At 42.7% G+C, this 18,183-nt stretch overlaps 2 protein-coding genes across 3 annotated transcripts in view; one reads left to right on the top strand and one right to left on the bottom strand.

Moving 5' to 3' along the window:
• LOC123844679 (integrin alpha-D-like) overlaps positions 1–2,327 on the top strand; it is a 27,226-nt gene extending 24,899 nt beyond the window's left edge. Inside the window, exons 24-30 of the mRNA XM_054507602.2 lie at positions 241–319; positions 480–587; positions 694–771; positions 975–1,088; positions 1,231–1,332; positions 1,590–1,700; positions 2,183–2,327. Coding sequence (XP_054363577.1) covers positions 241–319; positions 480–587; positions 694–771; positions 975–1,088; positions 1,231–1,332; positions 1,590–1,700; positions 2,183–2,296 — 706 coding nt within the window. The 3' untranslated portion in view covers positions 2,297–2,327. The remainder of the gene's footprint in view (positions 1–240; positions 320–479; positions 588–693; positions 772–974; positions 1,089–1,230; positions 1,333–1,589; positions 1,701–2,182) is intronic.
• The window catches only part of LOC123844678 (cytochrome c oxidase subunit 6A2, mitochondrial), a 12,503-nt gene extending 8,334 nt beyond the window's left edge, over positions 1–4,169 (bottom strand). The window contains exons 1-4 of one of the 2 annotated variants that reach the window (XM_064593020.1): positions 4,036–4,169; positions 3,727–3,863; positions 3,483–3,598; positions 2,426–2,820 (exon numbers count right to left, since the gene is read on the bottom strand). In XM_064593020.1, the coding sequence (XP_064449090.1) occupies positions 3,515–3,598; positions 3,727–3,863; positions 4,036–4,108 (294 nt within the window). In that variant the 5' untranslated portion in view covers positions 4,109–4,169 and the 3' untranslated portion in view covers positions 2,426–2,820; positions 3,483–3,514. Of the gene's footprint in view, positions 1–2,425; positions 2,821–3,482; positions 3,599–3,726; positions 3,864–4,035 lie in introns of those variants that run through there. The other variant, XM_045875413.3, reaches the window with a different exon arrangement.
• Between the last annotated feature and the right edge of the window lie 14,014 nt (positions 4,170–18,183).

Genomic DNA, 18,183 nt, shown 5'->3' on the forward strand with positions numbered 1-18,183 from the left:
TGAACAAAGCTATGGGGATGTGAAAGAGCCAGGGTATCCAAGGACACGCTAGCAGTTCTGGGTGACTGGGGCAAATGTTATAGAGAGGAGCTGAAGCTGAGGCTGCAGAAGCATGTGGGGATCATAACTATTTCATGGGATCATCTGCCAGGAGGCCCAATAGAGCCCTTAGCAGCAGACCGGGACACAACTGAGGATGGCTCCAGGGCTGTTTCTCACCAACAAGCCCTCTCTCTCCAGGAAGGAAGAGTCTACCAAGTACTTCAACTTTTCAACTTCTGATAAGAAGAGCAAGAAAGAAGCTGAGCATCGTTATCGTGTGAGAAGCCAGGGAGCATCCATATCTTCCCTCCCATGGTGCTGCTAATGTTGGGAGCTGGTGGGAGAGAGAAAGAGGAGCTGAGGGCTAGATCCAGGAAAGAAGTAGGATTTGGGATGCTCCCAGGACCACAATAATGTTCTGTCTCAATTTTCTGCAGGTGAATAACCTGAGTCAGCGAGATGTGGCCATCAGCATCAATTTCTGGGTTCCTATCCTGCTGAATGGTGTGGCTGTGTGGGATGTGGCTGTAGTGGCCCCTTCACAGGTATCTGCTTGCCTTTCTAACTCTCCAGAGTCTGATCCTACAGTGCCTCACACCCTCTTACCAGTGAAATGTTGATCATTCTGTGGCTATTTCTCTCTCTCACTAGAGTCTCCCCTGTGTGTCAGAGAGGGAACCTCCCCAGCATCCTGGCTTCCTGACCCAGATTCCAGGGAGTCTTGTACTGGTGAGAAAGACCCTGGATTCCCATTGCAGGACCAGCTGCCTATTGGGGGATATAGGGAAATGCACTTGCTAGGTTGGAGATCTATATATATGACCTATAATTGCTCATCTATTCCCCACCCCAAACCTGATGGACTTCATTTTCTCCTGTGGTTCTTGCCTAAGTTAAGACCCTCCTCAACTTCATTCCTCCCCTGTCCCTAGAACTGCTCCATTGCTGACTGCCTGAGGTTCCGCTGTGACCTCCCCTCCTTTGGCATCCAGGAGGAACTTGACTTCATCCTGAAGGGCAAACTCAACTTTGGCTGGGTCAGCCAGGTGTGTAGGCCCAACAGCAGAGTCCCTCCCCTGGATTTGGGTGGTACCAGATGTGTCTGTGCCCATCCTCAAGCCAGGAGATTTCTCAAACTCTGAGCCTCTTCCTAGGGTATTTCCCCAGCTCTGTCCCTGTGTATTTCAGACATTGCAGAAGAAGGTATTGGTGATGACTGTGGCTGAAATCACATTCAATAGATCCGTGTATTCCCAGCTTCCAGGACAGGAGGCATTCTTGAGAGCTCAGGTAGGGACTATGTGGTAGGAGTGGCCAGGCTGGTAAGAGGGATCCTAATGCTAAATCTTTGGTGCTGTGTGGGAGGCTCAGAAGCCTAGAGGAAGGCAGGATGAAGGCCCCTCAGCAGGAGAGTTGTCCCTAAGTCCATAAGTGTTTCTGTATCTCACCCCTTGAGCAAAGGAAGGAGGGGAGGCCCTTAAAGGTTGGGGAACCTGGGAAGAGTCTGGAACAACAAGGAGTCTGATACTTTCTCATGCACAAATCAGACGGCGATGGTGCTTGAAGCGTATGAGGTCTATGATCCTATTCCCCTCATCGTGGGAAGCTCTGTGGGAGGACTGCTGCTCTTGGCTCTCATCACAGCCATCCTATACAAGGTGAGTGTCTTCATCCCACTCTCAACACTACCAGTATCTAACCCAAGCCCTTCCAGAGACAGGATGGTATAGTGGGAAGAACTCAGACAATGGAATCAGACAGGCCTGTGTGTACATTTTGGCTCTATTCTGCTCACTCTTTAATGTTGGGCAAATTACTCAACTTCTCTGAGCTTGTCTCCTCATTTTTGAAATGACAGTAATGCCTACATTACAGAGTAGCTGAAGTGAGACAGACATGAAACCAGGCTATGTGTGTAGGCCTGCCTATGAATTTATGCTTTTCTACTATAGCTTTTATGCATAACTGCTGTGCTTGCACACAGTAGATAATACATGATAGCTGTAATTCATATAAGTGTTCTGGCACACAAATATGAGTCAGCTTATTTCTCTTCTCGTCTTCTCTCTCAGCTTCTTCCTACTCCCAACTCTCTTCCCTGCCCTCTTACCCAGCTCTTCTGATTTACTTCCCTTCACAGCTTGGCTTCTTCCAACGTCAGTACAAAGAAATGCTGGACAACAAACCTGAAGACACTGCCACATTCAGTCAGGAGGATGTCAGCTGTGAGGCCCCAAATTTGCCTTTGTCCTAATAATTCACTTTTCTGTTTGTCTCTACCTCCATGGACTGGTCTTGCCTTTGCCTACAAATCTACTTCCATGGGAAAAATTTCTGTATAGCTCTGGACTGGTCTGAGCAACTTATCAAGTGCTAAGCCAACTTCTCAAGGCATTGAAAGGTTTTTATATTTTAACATATTTGTCAGTTCTTCAGTAATGACTCACTTTTTACAGAAGCAAACATGAAGCCAGCATGAATTTTCATATATATAAAGAATTGCCACATTAAATGAGGATGTTTATAACACATTCTTCTTGTATGAAAGAGCTCTAATTCAGGGACCTGAGTCCTGTTCTAGGAAGAGTTGGGGGAACCTGCTTGTGGGCCTAGAAAACATTCTCTCGCTTTTTCAGGTGACTGAGGCTGATAATCTTTTCTTAATGGTGCTATGAATAATATTAGGGGAGAAGCCAAAGGAAGAACTCTAGTGTGTGTTGCTCATGGGGCTCAGCACAGGCTTCAGGCTCCTTGGTAATGGCAAATGAGCAGAATGTCCTAGGAGGGGAATGAAATGTCCTGAACATGTTTGAACCAATATCCCCCTTGAATGAGGTCCCCAAAGATTGGGAGAGCCAAGCTTCCAAAAAGGAGCATCTGATTTCCCAGACAATACAGAAGACCCATTAAATGTGGTCATAGAGAATGGCTGAAATATTCCAAATCCAAAATTAGGTCATGAAGCCTCACACATAGGGCTGTAGGTCCTCTGTTTGAAATCAAGGTTGTCTCCAGAAAACCAGAATTCACAAATATTGTCAGTGTGTCAGGCAAAAAGTTGTCTGCAGCCCTGAGTTCCCAGGGGACTTCTGAGGAGGGCCTCATTTAAGTCATTTAATCTCTGAGAATCTCAATTCCTCCTCTAGAGAATGGGAACTAAAATTATATCTTGCTCCCAGAGATACTGTGAGGATTCAGTGTTATGTGAAAGACCTTTACAGCCTAGAGCCCTAATTATTAATAGGTGAGGGAAAAGGAGTAGGGATGAAGATCTCCTACCTAGTCATCAAGGACATTCCCTCGAGCACCTCCCATATCATGGCCTTGGGAAGAGCAAGCAGAGCACAGACTGCACTGTGTGCCTGCGCCCAGTAGAGCTCTTCGGTCCCCACCCCACCCCCACGGTCCCCAGGGAGGCTGTGGACACACAGCTTCCACACCTTTATTGCACCTGGTGGCATCTGCCTGGGCCTCAGGGCTGTTCATAGCCAGTGGGCAGAGGGTTGACATGGGGATTGTGGAAAAGGGTGTGGTTACCGTCTCCCCAGGAGTAGGGCTGTGAAGAAAGGGAGAGAGGATTGTCAGCGTGGTCTGGGCCTGGGGGTTCCAAGCCCCCCCTCCCACAACCTTTGCCCTTCTGATCCTCACTCCCGCCCTGGGGGCAGAGGCCTCAGGCCAACGTACCTTGGTGCGGATACGGAGGTGGTGATAGGGGATAAACTTGGGGCGTTCACGGTGGCTCGCGTGGAGCCAGGAGTTGAGGGTGCAGAGGGCCACGCTGGGCAGCGCCAGCACGAAGGTCAGGAGGCGCCAGGTGCTGGCTGCAGAAGGAGGGGATAAGCAGAGATGAAAGAGAAGTGGGGAGGCCAGGGCCTCTGAAGGTCAGAGTGGGAGGGTTGGTCAGTGGGGGTGTTGTCAGACCCTGGGAGGCCACACAGGCAGGAGAGGGGTACAGGTAGGCAAGCCACAGGGTCAGGTCCCAGCCCCACTCACCTCCTGCCCCTCCATGGTCTCTCTTTGCTGCACTTGCCAAGCCCCGACTCAAGGACTTCAGAGGCAGAGCCATTGCGGTGGGTGAGAGAAGCTGGAAACTGCACTGTCCTTTCGCTCTCCTTCACCGAGGCCTAGATTCTCCTCCCCTCTTTTTGGGCCAATCACCTGTTGAGTCTGTAACATGGGTGGCTATTTTTAGGGGTTTTCTATATTTAAAATGAGGCCTTACTGCCATGAGGTCCTTCTTTCTGGACAGCTGCTATTTGGTACCTCTTATTTTGGTAAGGGACACTTAAAAAAACCAATGTGCCATTCTTTTTATAGTTTCAGGGAACTATTTCCTTCAATACTCTAGTCCCAGTGGCTGGCACACAGTAGGTCTTTAATAACTATTTGTAGAATGAATTAAGTGTCCTTTTGAATCTCAGTTTTTTCATCTGTACAATGTATAATAATTTATACCTTAAATGGGTAGTTTATTAAATTTAAGTAAAATAAGAGGAATATGCCAGCTTAGTGTCTGGCATGAAACAGTAGCTCAGTATATGTATTAGTTACAGTTCTTTGCAAAGAACATAACTCACTCTAATTGGTTTTAAAAAGATAAGCAATTCAAAATCAGGTAGCTCAAAGTGTCTCTCGTATGGCCAGAGAAGCCAATAATCTGTGCAGCCAGAAGCAAGCTAATCTATGGGCCAGCTGCCATGAGACACCACCGCAATTTGCACTGCTGGACTCCAGATACCAAAAACTTCACCCATGCTGCTCTGGAAAGCCAGATTCTTCTACCCTAACATCCTTCTTCATGAAGCTTGCATCCTTGAGTTGATGTTTTCTGAATCAGAGAATCATGTGTGCCCCAGTTGACAATAGCTAGGTCATTGTCTATGCTCTAGCTTCAAGAAAGGCTGGGAAATTGAGTTCTGCCTTCTACATTAAGGAGGCAGGAATTCTATCTTGGGGAAAATCCCCAAGTATAAGAAAAGCATTCAAAAGATACTGGGTAGCCACAGACTTGACAAGTGTCTACTGCTAAGTATATTATTCAATCTGAAAAATCTGACTACTTGGAGGAAAAAGAAGAAAGCCTAGGGAGACCTGTATAAGCCCTTTATCAAAGTAGGTCACTAGAAAGCTACAAGATAGTGCAGGGCTAATTCCTGGCCTGGTGCACTGTTCTGCCCTCTGCACTAGCACAGAACCTGGCATGAAATAGTTGTTCTAAAAATATGTTTTTATTGAATGCTTCAACCATGTTACATTAGTTAACCCTATATAAATGCCTTTGCAGAACCATAATCCAACAGGATGCCTCCATCTTTGATCAGGACTGATTTAACTAATATGAATTTAATATATAAAAGAAAAATGAATTTTTGTACTTAATCTGAATATATAAAAGAAAAATGAAAAAGGTACATTTTTAGGAAGGGGCTGCTCCATAACTATTCCTCCTGTTGGTTTGAAACTGAACACTAGCTTCTACTTAACTTTCTGATGCTTTTTTTAAAGTAACCTTGTTGAACAGTCAAATGTTATATAATGCTTCTAAATTATTCCAGAGCCCTCACTGAGCTATAATGGAATTCTTCCTATGATTGATATTTCCCAGTTGGGGTTTGGACTTGCTGCTAAGAAGATGGGCCTTATTCCAGTTAAAGGTACATGGCATCTCCCTCCACATACAGTCCCCTCAGCTTATGATTACAGCTTTTGGAGAAAGCAAATGACCAAGGGTGTTTTTACTTGAAAACATTCTAAAGGACCCAAATAAATGAAATCATGAATGAAAGAGGAGGGATCACAACCAACACCAAAGAAACACAAACAATTATAAGAACACATTATGAGCAACTACATGCCAGCAAATTAGACAATCTGGAAGAAATGGATGCATTCTTAGAGATGTATAAACTACTAAAACTGAACCAGGAAGAAATAGAAAACCTGAACAGACCCATAACCACAAACGAAATTGAAGTAGTGATCAAAAATCTCCCAACAAACAAGAGTCCAGGGCCAGATGGCTTCCCAGGGAAATTCTACCAAACATTTAAAGAAGAATTAATGCCTATTCTTCTGAAATTGTTCCAAAAAATAGAAATGGAAGGAAAACTTCCAAACCCATTCTATGAAACCAGCATTTCCTTGATCCCAAAACCAGACAAAGACCCCATCAAAAGGAGAATTACAGACTAATATCCCTGATGAACATGGATGCAAAAATTCTCACCAAAATACTAGCCAACAGGATCCAACAGTACATTAAAAGGATTAATCACCACAAACAAGTGGGATTTATACCTGGGCTGCAAAGTTGGTTTAACATCTACAAATCAATCAATGTGATAGAATACATTAATAAAAGAAAGAACAAGAACTCTATGATCCTCTCAATAGATGCAGAAAAAGCATTTGACAAAGTACAGCATAGTTTCTTGGGATGGGACTACTCTTCACAGTGTAGGGATAGAGGGTACATACCTCAATATCATAAAAGCCATCTATGAAAAACCCACAGTGAATATCATTTTCAATGGGGAAAAAATGAGAGATTTTCCCCTAAGGTCAGGAAGATGGCAGGGATGTCCACTATCACCACTGCTATCCAATATAGTACTAGAAGCCCTAGCCACAGCAATCAGACAACAAAAAGAAATGAAAGGCATCTGAATTGGCAAAGAAGAAGTCAAACTCTCACTCTCTGCAGATGATATGATACTTTATGTGGAAAACCCAAAAGACTCCACCCCAAAACTGCTAGAACTCATACAGGAATTCAGTCAAGTGGCAGGATATAAAATTAATGCACATAAATCAGTTGCATTTCTATACACCAACAAGACAGAAGAAAGAGAAATTAAGGAGTTAATCCCACTTACAATTGCACCCAAAACCATAGATACCTAGGAATAAATCTAACCAAAGAGGCAAAGAATCTGTACTTAGAAAACTATAGAATACTCATGAAAGAAATTGAGGGAGACACAAAGAAATGGAAAAACTTTCCATGCTCATGGAGTAGAAGAAAAAATATTGTGAAAATGTCTATGCTACCTAGAGCAATCTACACATTTAAGGCAATCCCTATCAAAACACCATCCACTTTTTTCAAAGAAATGGAACAAATAATCGAAAAACATTCCATGCTCATGGATTAGAAGAACAAATATTGTGAAAATGTCTATGCTACCTAGAGCAATCTACATATTTAATGCAATCCTTATCAAAATGCCATCAACTCCTTTCAAAGAAATGGAACAAATAATCCTAAAATATGTATGGAACCAGAAAAGGCCCCAAATAGCCAGAGAAATGTTGAAAAAGAAAACCAAAGCTGGAAGCATCACAACTCTGGACTTCAAGCTCTATTACAAAGCTATAATCATCAAGACAGTATGGTACTGGCACGAAAACAGACACACTGTTCAATGGAACAGAATAGAGAGTCCAGAAATGGACCCTCAACTCTATGGTCAACTAATCTTTGACAAAGCAGGAAAGAATGTCCAATGGAAAAAAGACAGTCTCTTCAACAAATGGTGTTGGCAAAATTGGAGAGCCACATGCAGAAGAATGAAACTGGACCATTTCCTTACACCACACACAAAAATAGACTCAAAATGGATGAAAGACCTAAATGTGAGACAGGAGTCCATCAAAATCCTTGAGGAGAACACAGGCAGCAACCTCTTTGACCTCAGCCACAGCAACTTCTTCCTAGAAACATCACCAAAGGCAAGGGAAGCAAGGGCAAAAATGAACTATTGGGACTTCATCAAGATAAAAAGCTTTTGCACAGCAAAGAAACAGTCAACAAAACCAAAAGACAACCGACAGAATGGGAGAAGATATTTGCAAATGACATATCAGATAATGAGCTAGTATCCAAAATTTATAAAGAACTTATCAAACTCAACACCCAAAGAACCAAGAATCCAATCAAGAAATGGGCAGAAGACATGAACAGACATTTCTGCAAAGAAGACATCCAAATGGCCAACAGACATGAAAAAGTGCTCAACATCACTTGGCATCAGGGAGCTACAAATGAAAACTACATTGAGATATCACCTCACACCAATCAGAATGGCTAAAATTAACAAGTCAGGAAACGACAGATGTTGGCAGGGATGCAGAGAAAGGGGAACCCTCCTACACTGTTAGTGGGAATGCAAGCTGGTGCAGCCACTCTTGAAAGCAGTATGGAGGTTCCTCAAAAATTGAAAATAGAGCTACCTTATGACCCAGCGATTTCACTGCTGGGCATTTGCCCCAAAGATACAAATGTAGTGATCTGAAGGGGCACGTGCACCCCAATGTTTATAGCAGCCATGTCCACAATAGCCAAACTATGGAAAGAGTCTAGAGGTCCACCAACAGCTGAATGCATAAAGAAGATGTGGTATATATATACAATGGAATATTATGCAGCCATAAAAAATGAAATCTTGCCATTTGCAATGATGTGGATGGAACTAGAGGGTATTATGCTGAGCGAAATAAGTCAATCAGAGAAAGACAATTATCATATCTCACTGATATGAGGAATTTGAGAAACAAGACAGAGGATCATAGGGGAAGGGAGGGAAAAAATGAAACAAGATGAAACCAGAGACAGAGACAAACCATAAGAGATTCTTAATCTCAGGAAACAAACTGAGGGTTGCTGAAGTGGAGGGGGGGTGGGGGGGAAGAATGGGGTGGCTGGGTGATGGACATTGGGGAGGGTATGTGCTTTGGTGAGTACTGTGAATTGTGTAAGACTGATGAATCACAGACCTGTACCCCTGAAACAAATAATACATTATATGTAAAAAAAAAGAAAACACTCTAGGCTCTCCTCCTTCCACTCAGAGTTTTGTTGGCCATTGCCAAACAACTGCCTGGGCCTTCACATCCCTTTGTCTCAGCTTGGACGTTTCCATGAAGAATTTTTCTTGCTGGGACTTGGTGAATGCCCTGAGAGATGCTGCCATCCCTCCCATGTGGTGCTACTGTTGCTCCCATGTGGTGCACCTGCCCAGTACTCAGCCTTCTATTTAGGTAGTCTGCACTTTCCTAGCTGATCTGTGTAGAGGCAGTGTAGAGCAGGTCCTTCAGTCTTTGTATCCACCATAATTTCTTAAGGTCTCTCTCATGCAATCAAGTAATTGGGCTGCTTCTCTAGTTTCTAGAGGTTTAGGTTTTTCTTTGTCTTAGGCAGGGGGAGAACAAACTTACCAGTTGTTAAGTAAACCCCAGTGGGCAGCATCCCAGCCCCTTTTCAGACATGCCTCAGCTGTTGGTGGTGAAGGGTGTGGAGCAACAATTCCATGTCAGTTTCTCTTGTATGTCTTTCTTGGGATTCTACCTACCATGACCACATTGTCCAAAGCAAAGATCAATCCAACATCTGATCTACTAAATATAAATTTTGTTCATGGGGAGGCCTAAGACAGGATATCTGAAATTAGAATTGTCCCAGAAAGGGAGGATACAGGATACGAGTTAGTGAAGATGAACTGTGAAGGGACTTAGAGATAAGACAGAACCAGGGTGGAGCTCACTAGTGGGCTAATGATAACAGGATGATAGGGTCTAAAAAGGGGCTATTAGCTCCCTCTGGCCTTGGAGCAGGTGAAGCTTGTTATAGTGGCCATCTATTGTTTTGTGTCTCTGCCCAACATATGCGTTCTTCTGGTAATAACATCCTGGGTTTTCTTTGTAAAATCACCACTCCTTTCTCATTTTCAGTTCTCCGTTCTTGTGGGGTTGACTCCATCCTCCAGCTGCAAAAGGGGCCACATGATCCAGGCTTAGACAAACCAGAACATTCTGTCCTCCTAACCATAGTAATTGGTTTGGGAGGGATACATGTCCATGAGTCCCAATTTGGGGACTTATTTCTTGCACTACTGAGATGTAGTGGTACTTCAACTGGACCTGGAGTTGCTAGAGCTTCAGTCTGGAACGTTAGATTGAAGCCAATACTGAAGCCATTTTTCAGAGCAGACCTGAAAGACAGGGATAGATCTAGCCTTTTTGATAATATTTGAACCCCTGGATCAAGATGTACCAGAATTGAGAAAGATCTGTACCCTTAGAACTTTCAGTTGCATAAAATGAAAAAGATGGTGTTTTTAGTCTTCCTTAATTGCTAAACATTTTCTGTGAAACTACCTCCTATCTCTAAAGGTTTAGAATTTGTAATAGTGAATTTGTAATTTCTGTACTATGCTCTGTTTTATTGAAACTTTTTGCCTTCTTTTGTAGATGAAACTTAATGGGCACTTGACGTGAGTCCAGAGTTGGTTAAGATGAAGTTAATTAAATAAAGTACACATTTAGATGTAGTCCAACTTGCTAAAAGTTTAATGGTTGAGTCTGTACTTTTTATTTTCTTCTTGCATTTCATAATAATGTAACATTTATAGCAGCAATGTCACAATAGCCAAACTATGGAAAGAGACCAGATGTCCATCAACAGATGAGTGGATAAAGAAGTGCCACACACACACACACACACACACACACACACATTGGAGTATTACTCAGCCATCAAAAAAAAAAAAAAGAAATTTTGCCATTTGCAACAACGTGGACGGAACTAGAGGGTATTATGCTAAGCAAAATAAGTCAATCAGAGAAAGACAATTATCATATGACCTCACTGATATGTGAATTTAAGAAACAAAACAGAGGATCATCGGGGAAGAGAGGAAAAAATAAAACAAGAGGAAACCAGAGAGAGAGACTAACCATAAGAGACTCTTAACCATAGGAAACAAACTGAGGGTTGCTGGAGGGGAGAGGGGTGGAGGGATGGGGTAACTGGGTGATGGACATTAAGGAGGGCATGTGATGTAATGAGCACTGGGTATTATATAAGACTGATGAATCACAGACCTGTACCTCTGAAACCAATAATAAATTATATGTTAATTAATTAAATTTAAATTAAAAAAAAGATTTGCTCTCCCTCTCTCTCTGCCCTCCTGCTCCCGTTCACATGCTCTTGTTCTCGTCTCTCATTCTCTCAAAAAATAAAATAAAAAAATAAAAGTAATGTGTTATCATCAGTCACCAGGGAAATGCAAATTAAAAACCATGATGAGCCAAAAGACTAAGATTATTCTCTGCATATTTTCAGACCACAATGCTTTGAAACTGAAACTCAATCACAAGAAGAAATTTAGAAGGAACTCAAACACCTGGAGGTCAAAGAGCATCCTGCTAAAGAATAGTTGGGTCAACCAGGAAATTAAAGAAGAACTTAAACAATTCATTGAAATTAATAAGAATGAAAACACATCGGTTCAAAATCCATGGGATACTGCAAAGGGAGTTCTAAGAGGGAAGTACATAGCCATCCAAGCCTCTCTCAAAAAATTAGAAAAATCCCAAATGCACAAGCTAACCTTACACCTAAAGGAGCTGGAGAAAGAACAGCAAATAAAACCTAAACCAAGCAGGAGAAGACAAATAATAAAGATTAGAGCAGAGATCAATGAAATAGAAGCAAGAAAAACAGTAGAACAAATCAACAAAACTAGAAGCTGGTTCTTTGAAAGAATTAATAAGATCAATAAACCTCTGGCCACATTTACCCAAAAGAAAAGGGAAAGGACCCAAATTTATAAAATCATAAATGAAAGGGGAGAGATCATGACTAACACCAAGGAAATAGAAACAGTTATTAGAAATTATTACCAGCAGCTATAGGCCAACAAATTAAGCAAGCTGGAAGAAATGGATGCATTCCTGGAAACTTATAAACTACCAAGACTGAAATAGGAAGAAACAGACAATCTGAATAGACCAATAACCAGCAAGGAAATTGAAGCAGTAATCAAAAATCTCCCCAAAAACAAGAGTCCAGGGCCAGATGGCTTCCCAGGGAGATTCTACTAAACATTTAAAGAAGAAATCATACCTATTCTACTGAAGCTGTTTCAAAAAAATAGAAATGGAAGGAAAACTTCCAAACTCGTTCTATGAGGCCACCATCACCTTGGTCCCAAAATCAGACAAAGACCCCATCAAAAAGGAGAATTACAGACCAATATCCCTGATGAACATGGATGCCAAAACACTCACCAAGATCCTAGCCAATAGGATACAACAGTACATTAAAAGGACTATTCACCATGACCAGATAGGATTTATTTCTGGGTTTGCAAGGGTCATTCAACATTCCCAAATCAATCAACATGATAGAGCACATTAATAAAAGACAAGACAAAAATCATATGATCCTCTCAATTGATGCAGAGAAAGCATTCGACAAAATACAGAATCCTTTCTTGATTGAAACTTTTCAAAGTATAGAGATAGAGGGAACATACCTCAACATCATAAAAGCCATCTATGAAAAGCCCACCGCGAGTATCATTCTCAATGGGGAAAAAATGAGAGCTTTTCCCTTAAGGTCAGGAACATGACAGGGATGCCCACTCTCACCATTATTGTTCAACCTCGTACTAGGAGTCCTAGCCTAAGCAATCAGACAACAAAAGAAATAAAAGGCATTCAAATTGGCAAAGAAGAAGTCAAACTCTCTCTTCGCAGATGACATGATACTTTATGTGGAAAATCCGAAGATTCCACCCCAAGTTATTAGAACTCATAGAGCAATTCAGCAATGCAGCAGGATACAAAATCAATGCACAGAAATCAGTTGCATTTCTAGACACTAACAAGTTGATTGTAGAAAGAGCAATTCAGGAATCAATTCCATTTACAATAGCACCCAAAACCATCAGATACCTAGGAATAAGCCTAACCAATGAGGTAAAGGATCTGTACTCTAGAAACTACAGAACACTTATGAAAGAAATTGAGAAAGACACAAGGAGATGGAAAAGCATTCCATGTTCATGGATTGGAACAATAAACATTGTTAAAATGTCTATGCTGCCCAGAGGGAGAAAAAAAGATGGTAGAGGAGTAGGGGACCCTATTCCAACTGTCCCCTGAATTGAGCTGGATATCTACCAGACCACTCTGAACACCCATGAAATCAGCCTGAGATATAAGAAGATATATCTGAATCTCTACAAACAGATTATCATAGGCAGTTGGTTTCAAGTATGAAGTGGGGAGCCGTGATTCTGTGGGCACATACTGGAAGATAAAGAGAAGGGGGAGAGAGCCTTCGGGATCCTGCACTGCCAGTGAGCGAAAGCCCTCCACGCTGGGGATGGGACACAGACTCGAAGACCGGGACAGCGGTGAAAAGACTTTAGGGCAGTCTCCCTCCCCCCTAGACTGAAACCCGGAGTGGCGGGGTGCATGTGGGAACTGGGAGTGGCTGGTGCTTTTAGAAGCACAAAGGGCAGAGATGTGCCCCAATCTGGAGGCAAGGACTGCAGTGTTGCTGAGGGGCGCACAACCCAGGACACTGCCATTTATAGCAGCACACACAGAAATGGAGATAGTGTGGCCTGGAGAGTTCACTGAAGAACAGACTACAGTCTCTCTGTTCTGAAGTAGAGGGTTGGACACGGTCTCTTCTGCTTTGACCCTTGGAGGAGACGTGGAAAGCCACCAGGGAAAGCTGCCAGAGAACAAAAGCCCCCCCAAAACAGTTTTCACTGAGCACATTGCCCCCCACAGGGGGAAGGGCAACTCTGCCCAAATAGGATTGCCTGAGTAACAGTGTGGCAGACCCCTCCCTGAGAAGACAGGCTAGGGGAACAAGAGGCCAACAACCCTAAGATCCCTATAAAACAGGTGCATCTTGCTTGGGTTCTGGTCAATAATTTGGACTCTGTACACTCCTTCAACCATCCCTCAACAGAATGAGTAGGAGGAGGAACCCCCAAAATAGAAAAGACTCAGAGACTGTGACTTCTGCCACAGATTTAAAATGGATACAGATATAACCAATATGTCGGAAATGGACTTCAGGGTAACAGTTATGAAGACAATAGCTATAATGGAGAAATCGATTAATGGCAACATAGAGTCTCTAACAGCAGAAATGAAAGCTGAATTGGCAGAACTTAAAAATGCTATCAATGAGATCCAATCTAATCTATATACTCTAACAGCTAGGGCAAACAAGGCAGAAGAACGAATTAGTGATCTAGAAGACAAACTGATAGAAAATAAGGATAAAGAGGCACCCTGGGAGAAACAGCTCAAAATCCATGAAAACAGAATTAGAGAAATAAGTGATGCCATGAAACATTCCAAGTCAAAATTATTGGGATCCTGAGGGGTGGAGAGAGACAGAGGACTAGAAGATATATTTGAGCAAACTGCAGCTGAGAACTTCCCTAATCTGGGGAATGAAAAAACATTTGTGTCCTAGAGGCAGAGAGGACCCCTCCCAAGATCAAGGAAAACAGGCCAACACCTTGGCTTGTAATAGTAAAACTCTCAAATCATAGAACCAAGGAAACCATCTTAAGGGCAGTTAGGGGGAAGAGATGCCTTATGTACAGAGGGAGGAACATCAGAATAATGTCAGACCTATCCACAGAGACCTGACAAGCCAGAAGGGCCTGGCAAGACATATTCAGGGTACTAAAGGAGAAGAACATGCAACCAAGAATACTTTACCCAACAAGGCTTTCATTTAGAATGGATGGAGAGATGCAGAGCTTCCAAGACCGGCAGAAACTGAAAGAATATGTGACCACTAAGCCGGCCGTGCAAGAAATATTAAGGGGGGGTTCTATAAAGAGAGAAAGACCCCAAGAGTGATATAGAACAGAAATCTATAGAGACAATCTATAGAAACAAGGACTTCACAGGCAACGTGACGACAATAAATTCATATCTTTCAATAATCACTCTCAACATGAATGGCCTAAATGCTCCTATAAAACAGGACAGGGTTGCAAATTGGATAAAAAGACAGGACCCATCCATATGGTGTCTACAAGAGACTCATTTTGAACCTAAAGATACATTCAGACTGAAAGTGAAGGGATGGAGTTCCATTTTCCATGCTAACAGACGTCAAAAGAAAGCTGGGGTAGCAATTCTTTATCAGACAAATTAGATTTTAAGCTAAACACTGTAGTTAGAGACAGAGAAGGACACTATATCATTCTTTTTTTTTTAAGATTTTATTTATTTATTTGAGACAGAGAGAATGAGAGAGAGAGAGCACATGGTGGGGGGAGGGTCAGAGGGAGAAGCAGACTCCCTGCTGAGCAGGGAGCCCGATGCAGGACTCGATCCCAGGACTCCAGGATCATGACCTGAGCCGAAGGCAGTCACTTAACCAACTGAGCCACCCAGGCGCCCGAACACTATATCATTCTTAAAGGGTCTATCCAATAAGAAAACCTAACAATTGTAAATATGCCCCAACATGGGAGCAGCCATCTACATAAGCCAACTGTTAACCAAAATAAAGAGTCATATTGATAATAATATGGTAATTGTAGGGGACCTCAATACTCCACTCTCAGCAACAGACAGATCATCTAAGCAGAAAATCAACAAAGAAACAGAGCTTTGAATGACACACTGGAACAGATGGACCTCATAGGTATATACAGAACATTCCACCATAAAACAATAGAATACTCATTCTTTTTGAGTGCACATGGAACTTTCTCCAGACAAGACCACATACTGGGTCACAAATCAGGTCGCAACCAATACCAAAAGATTGAGATTATTCCCTGCATATTCTCAGACAACAATGCTTTAAAACTGGAACTCAATCACAAGAAAAGATTTGGAACAAATTCAAACACTTGGAAATTCTTGACCACTCTGCTCAAGAATGTTTGGGTCAACCAGGAAATCAAAGAAGAAGTTAAACAATTCATGGAAACCAATAAGAATGAAAACACATCAGTCCAAAACCTATGGGATACTGCAAAGGCGGTCCTAAGGGGGAAATACATGGCCATCCAAACCTCACTCAAAAAATAGAAAAATCCCAAATTCACCAACTAACTTTACACCTTAAAGAACTAGAGAAAAACCAACAAACGATGCCTAAGCCACGCATTAGAAGAGAAATAATTAAGATTAGAGCAGAGATCAATGAATTAGAAACCAGAAATACAGTAGATCAGATCAACGAAATTAGAAGTTTGTTCTTTGAAAGAATTAATAAGATCGATAAACCACTGGCCAGACTTATCCAAAAGAAAAGAGAAAGGACCCAAATTAATAAAATTATGAATGAAAGGGGAGAGATCACGACTAATACCAAGGAAATAGAAACAATTATCAGAAATTATTATCAACAGCTACATGTCAATAAATTAAGCAACCTGGAAGAAATGGATGCCTTCCTAGAAACCTATAAACTCCCAAGACTGAAACAGGAAGAAATTGAAAACCTGAATAGGCCAATAACCAGTAACGAGATTGAAGCAGTGATCAAAAACCTCCCCCCAAAAACAGAGTCCAGGGCCTGATGGATTCCCTGGGGAATTCTACCAAACATTCAAAGAAGAAATAATACCTATTCTACTGAAGCTGTTTCAGAAAATAGAAACAGAAGGAAAGCTTCCAGGCTCATTTATGAGGGCAGCATTACCTTAATCCCCAAACCAGGCAAAGACCCCATCAAAAAGGAGAATTTCAGACTGATATCCTTGATGAATATGGATTCCAAAATTCTCAACAAAATCCTAGCTAATAGGATTCTGTATTGTATCCAACAATACATTAAAAGGATCATCCACCATGACCAAGTGGGATTTATCCCCAGGATGCAAGGGTGGTTCAACATTCACAAATCACACAATTTGATTGAACATATTAATAAGAGGAGAGAGAAGAACCAGATGGTCCTCTCAATTGATGCAGAAAAAGAATTTAACAAACTACAGCATCCTTTCCTGATTAAAACTCTTCAGAGTAGATTGGCGGAGCAAGATGGTGGAGGAGTAGGAGACCTGGATTTCGTCTGGTCTCAGGAACTCAGCTGGATAGGGATCAAACCATTCTGAACACCTACAAACTCAACAGGAAATTGAAGAAAAGAATAGCAAGAACACTCTGAACAGAAAAGCGACCACTTTCTGGAAGGCAGTACGTGCGGAGAAGTGAATCCGAGGCAATATTCGGGAGGATAGACGGTGGGGGAGGGGGCCTCCATCTGCCGCTTCTGGCAAGTGATAGAGCCGCAGAGCACAAAATTGGAACTTTTAGAAGTCTGCTCCACTGAGGGACGTCAATCCAGTGGCTAAGCGGGGAGTGGAATCCTCGTGGGACAGTGTGGTCTCAGGACCCTCAGGGTCACAGAAAGACCAGGGGTTCCTGAGTGTGGCAGGGCTCCCAGGTATCAGAGCGGGGAAGCCAGCTGCAGAGACGGAGCCAAGGCTCGGGCTCTCAGCTTGGGGTTGCCATAAACTGTGATCCGCGGCAGAGTCGGGCCACTGCTCCTCCAGCAGGGACCCAAAAAGCGGCAGATTTGGGGAGACTCCCCTTCCTCCCCTGGGAGGAGCGGCATGGGAGCGCACTGCAGGGATCTGCTGGGTGTGGAGACCCTGCACAGGGTCGGGTGCCAGAGATAGAAACACTCTGTCACAGGCCGGGTGAGCACGGAATGCGACCAGAGACCGGGGAGATGGGAGTGATTGACTGCTTTTCTCTGGGGGCTCACTGAGGAGTGGAGCCCCGAGTTCTCGGCTCCTCTGGGGTGGAGTTTGGGAGGCCGCCATTTTCACTCTCGTCCTCCAAAGATGTACCGAAAGCTTGCAGGGAACAAAAGCTCCTGAGAGCAAACCCGAGCAGATTACTTATCCTGGACCGGCAAGGGCAGGGCAATTCTGCCTCCGGCAAAGACACTTGGGAACCACGGCAACAGGCCCCTCCCCCAGATCAGCAAGAACAGCCGGCCAAGACCAAGTTTACTGATCAATGAGAATGGCAGAACTCCAGCGTTAGGGCAATACTGCACATAGAAACCATGGCGTTTTTACCATGATTCTTTAGTCTTTCGAAGTTAATTTTTTTTAACTGTTTTTTTTTTTTTTTTTGAATTTTTCTTTTTCCCTTTCTCAACCAACATCTTATCAATCCCTTTTTTAAAAAACATTTTTATTTTTCATTTTTAGAGTCATATTCTATCCCTTCATAGTAGTTACCCTTATTTTTGGCATATATATAAGTTGTTCTCTCTTTAAAATTTTGAGATAGTTTCTTCTAACAGATCAAAATATACCCTAAATCTCTAGTGTATGG

The sequence above is a fragment of the Mirounga angustirostris genome, unplaced genomic scaffold (genome assembly GCF_029215605.1).
Source record: "Mirounga angustirostris isolate CCGP_5_RB_7025 unplaced genomic scaffold, mMirAng1.0.hap1 SCAF_5, whole genome shotgun sequence".
NCBI classification, from domain to species: Eukaryota; Metazoa; Chordata; class Mammalia; order Carnivora; family Phocidae; genus Mirounga; species Mirounga angustirostris.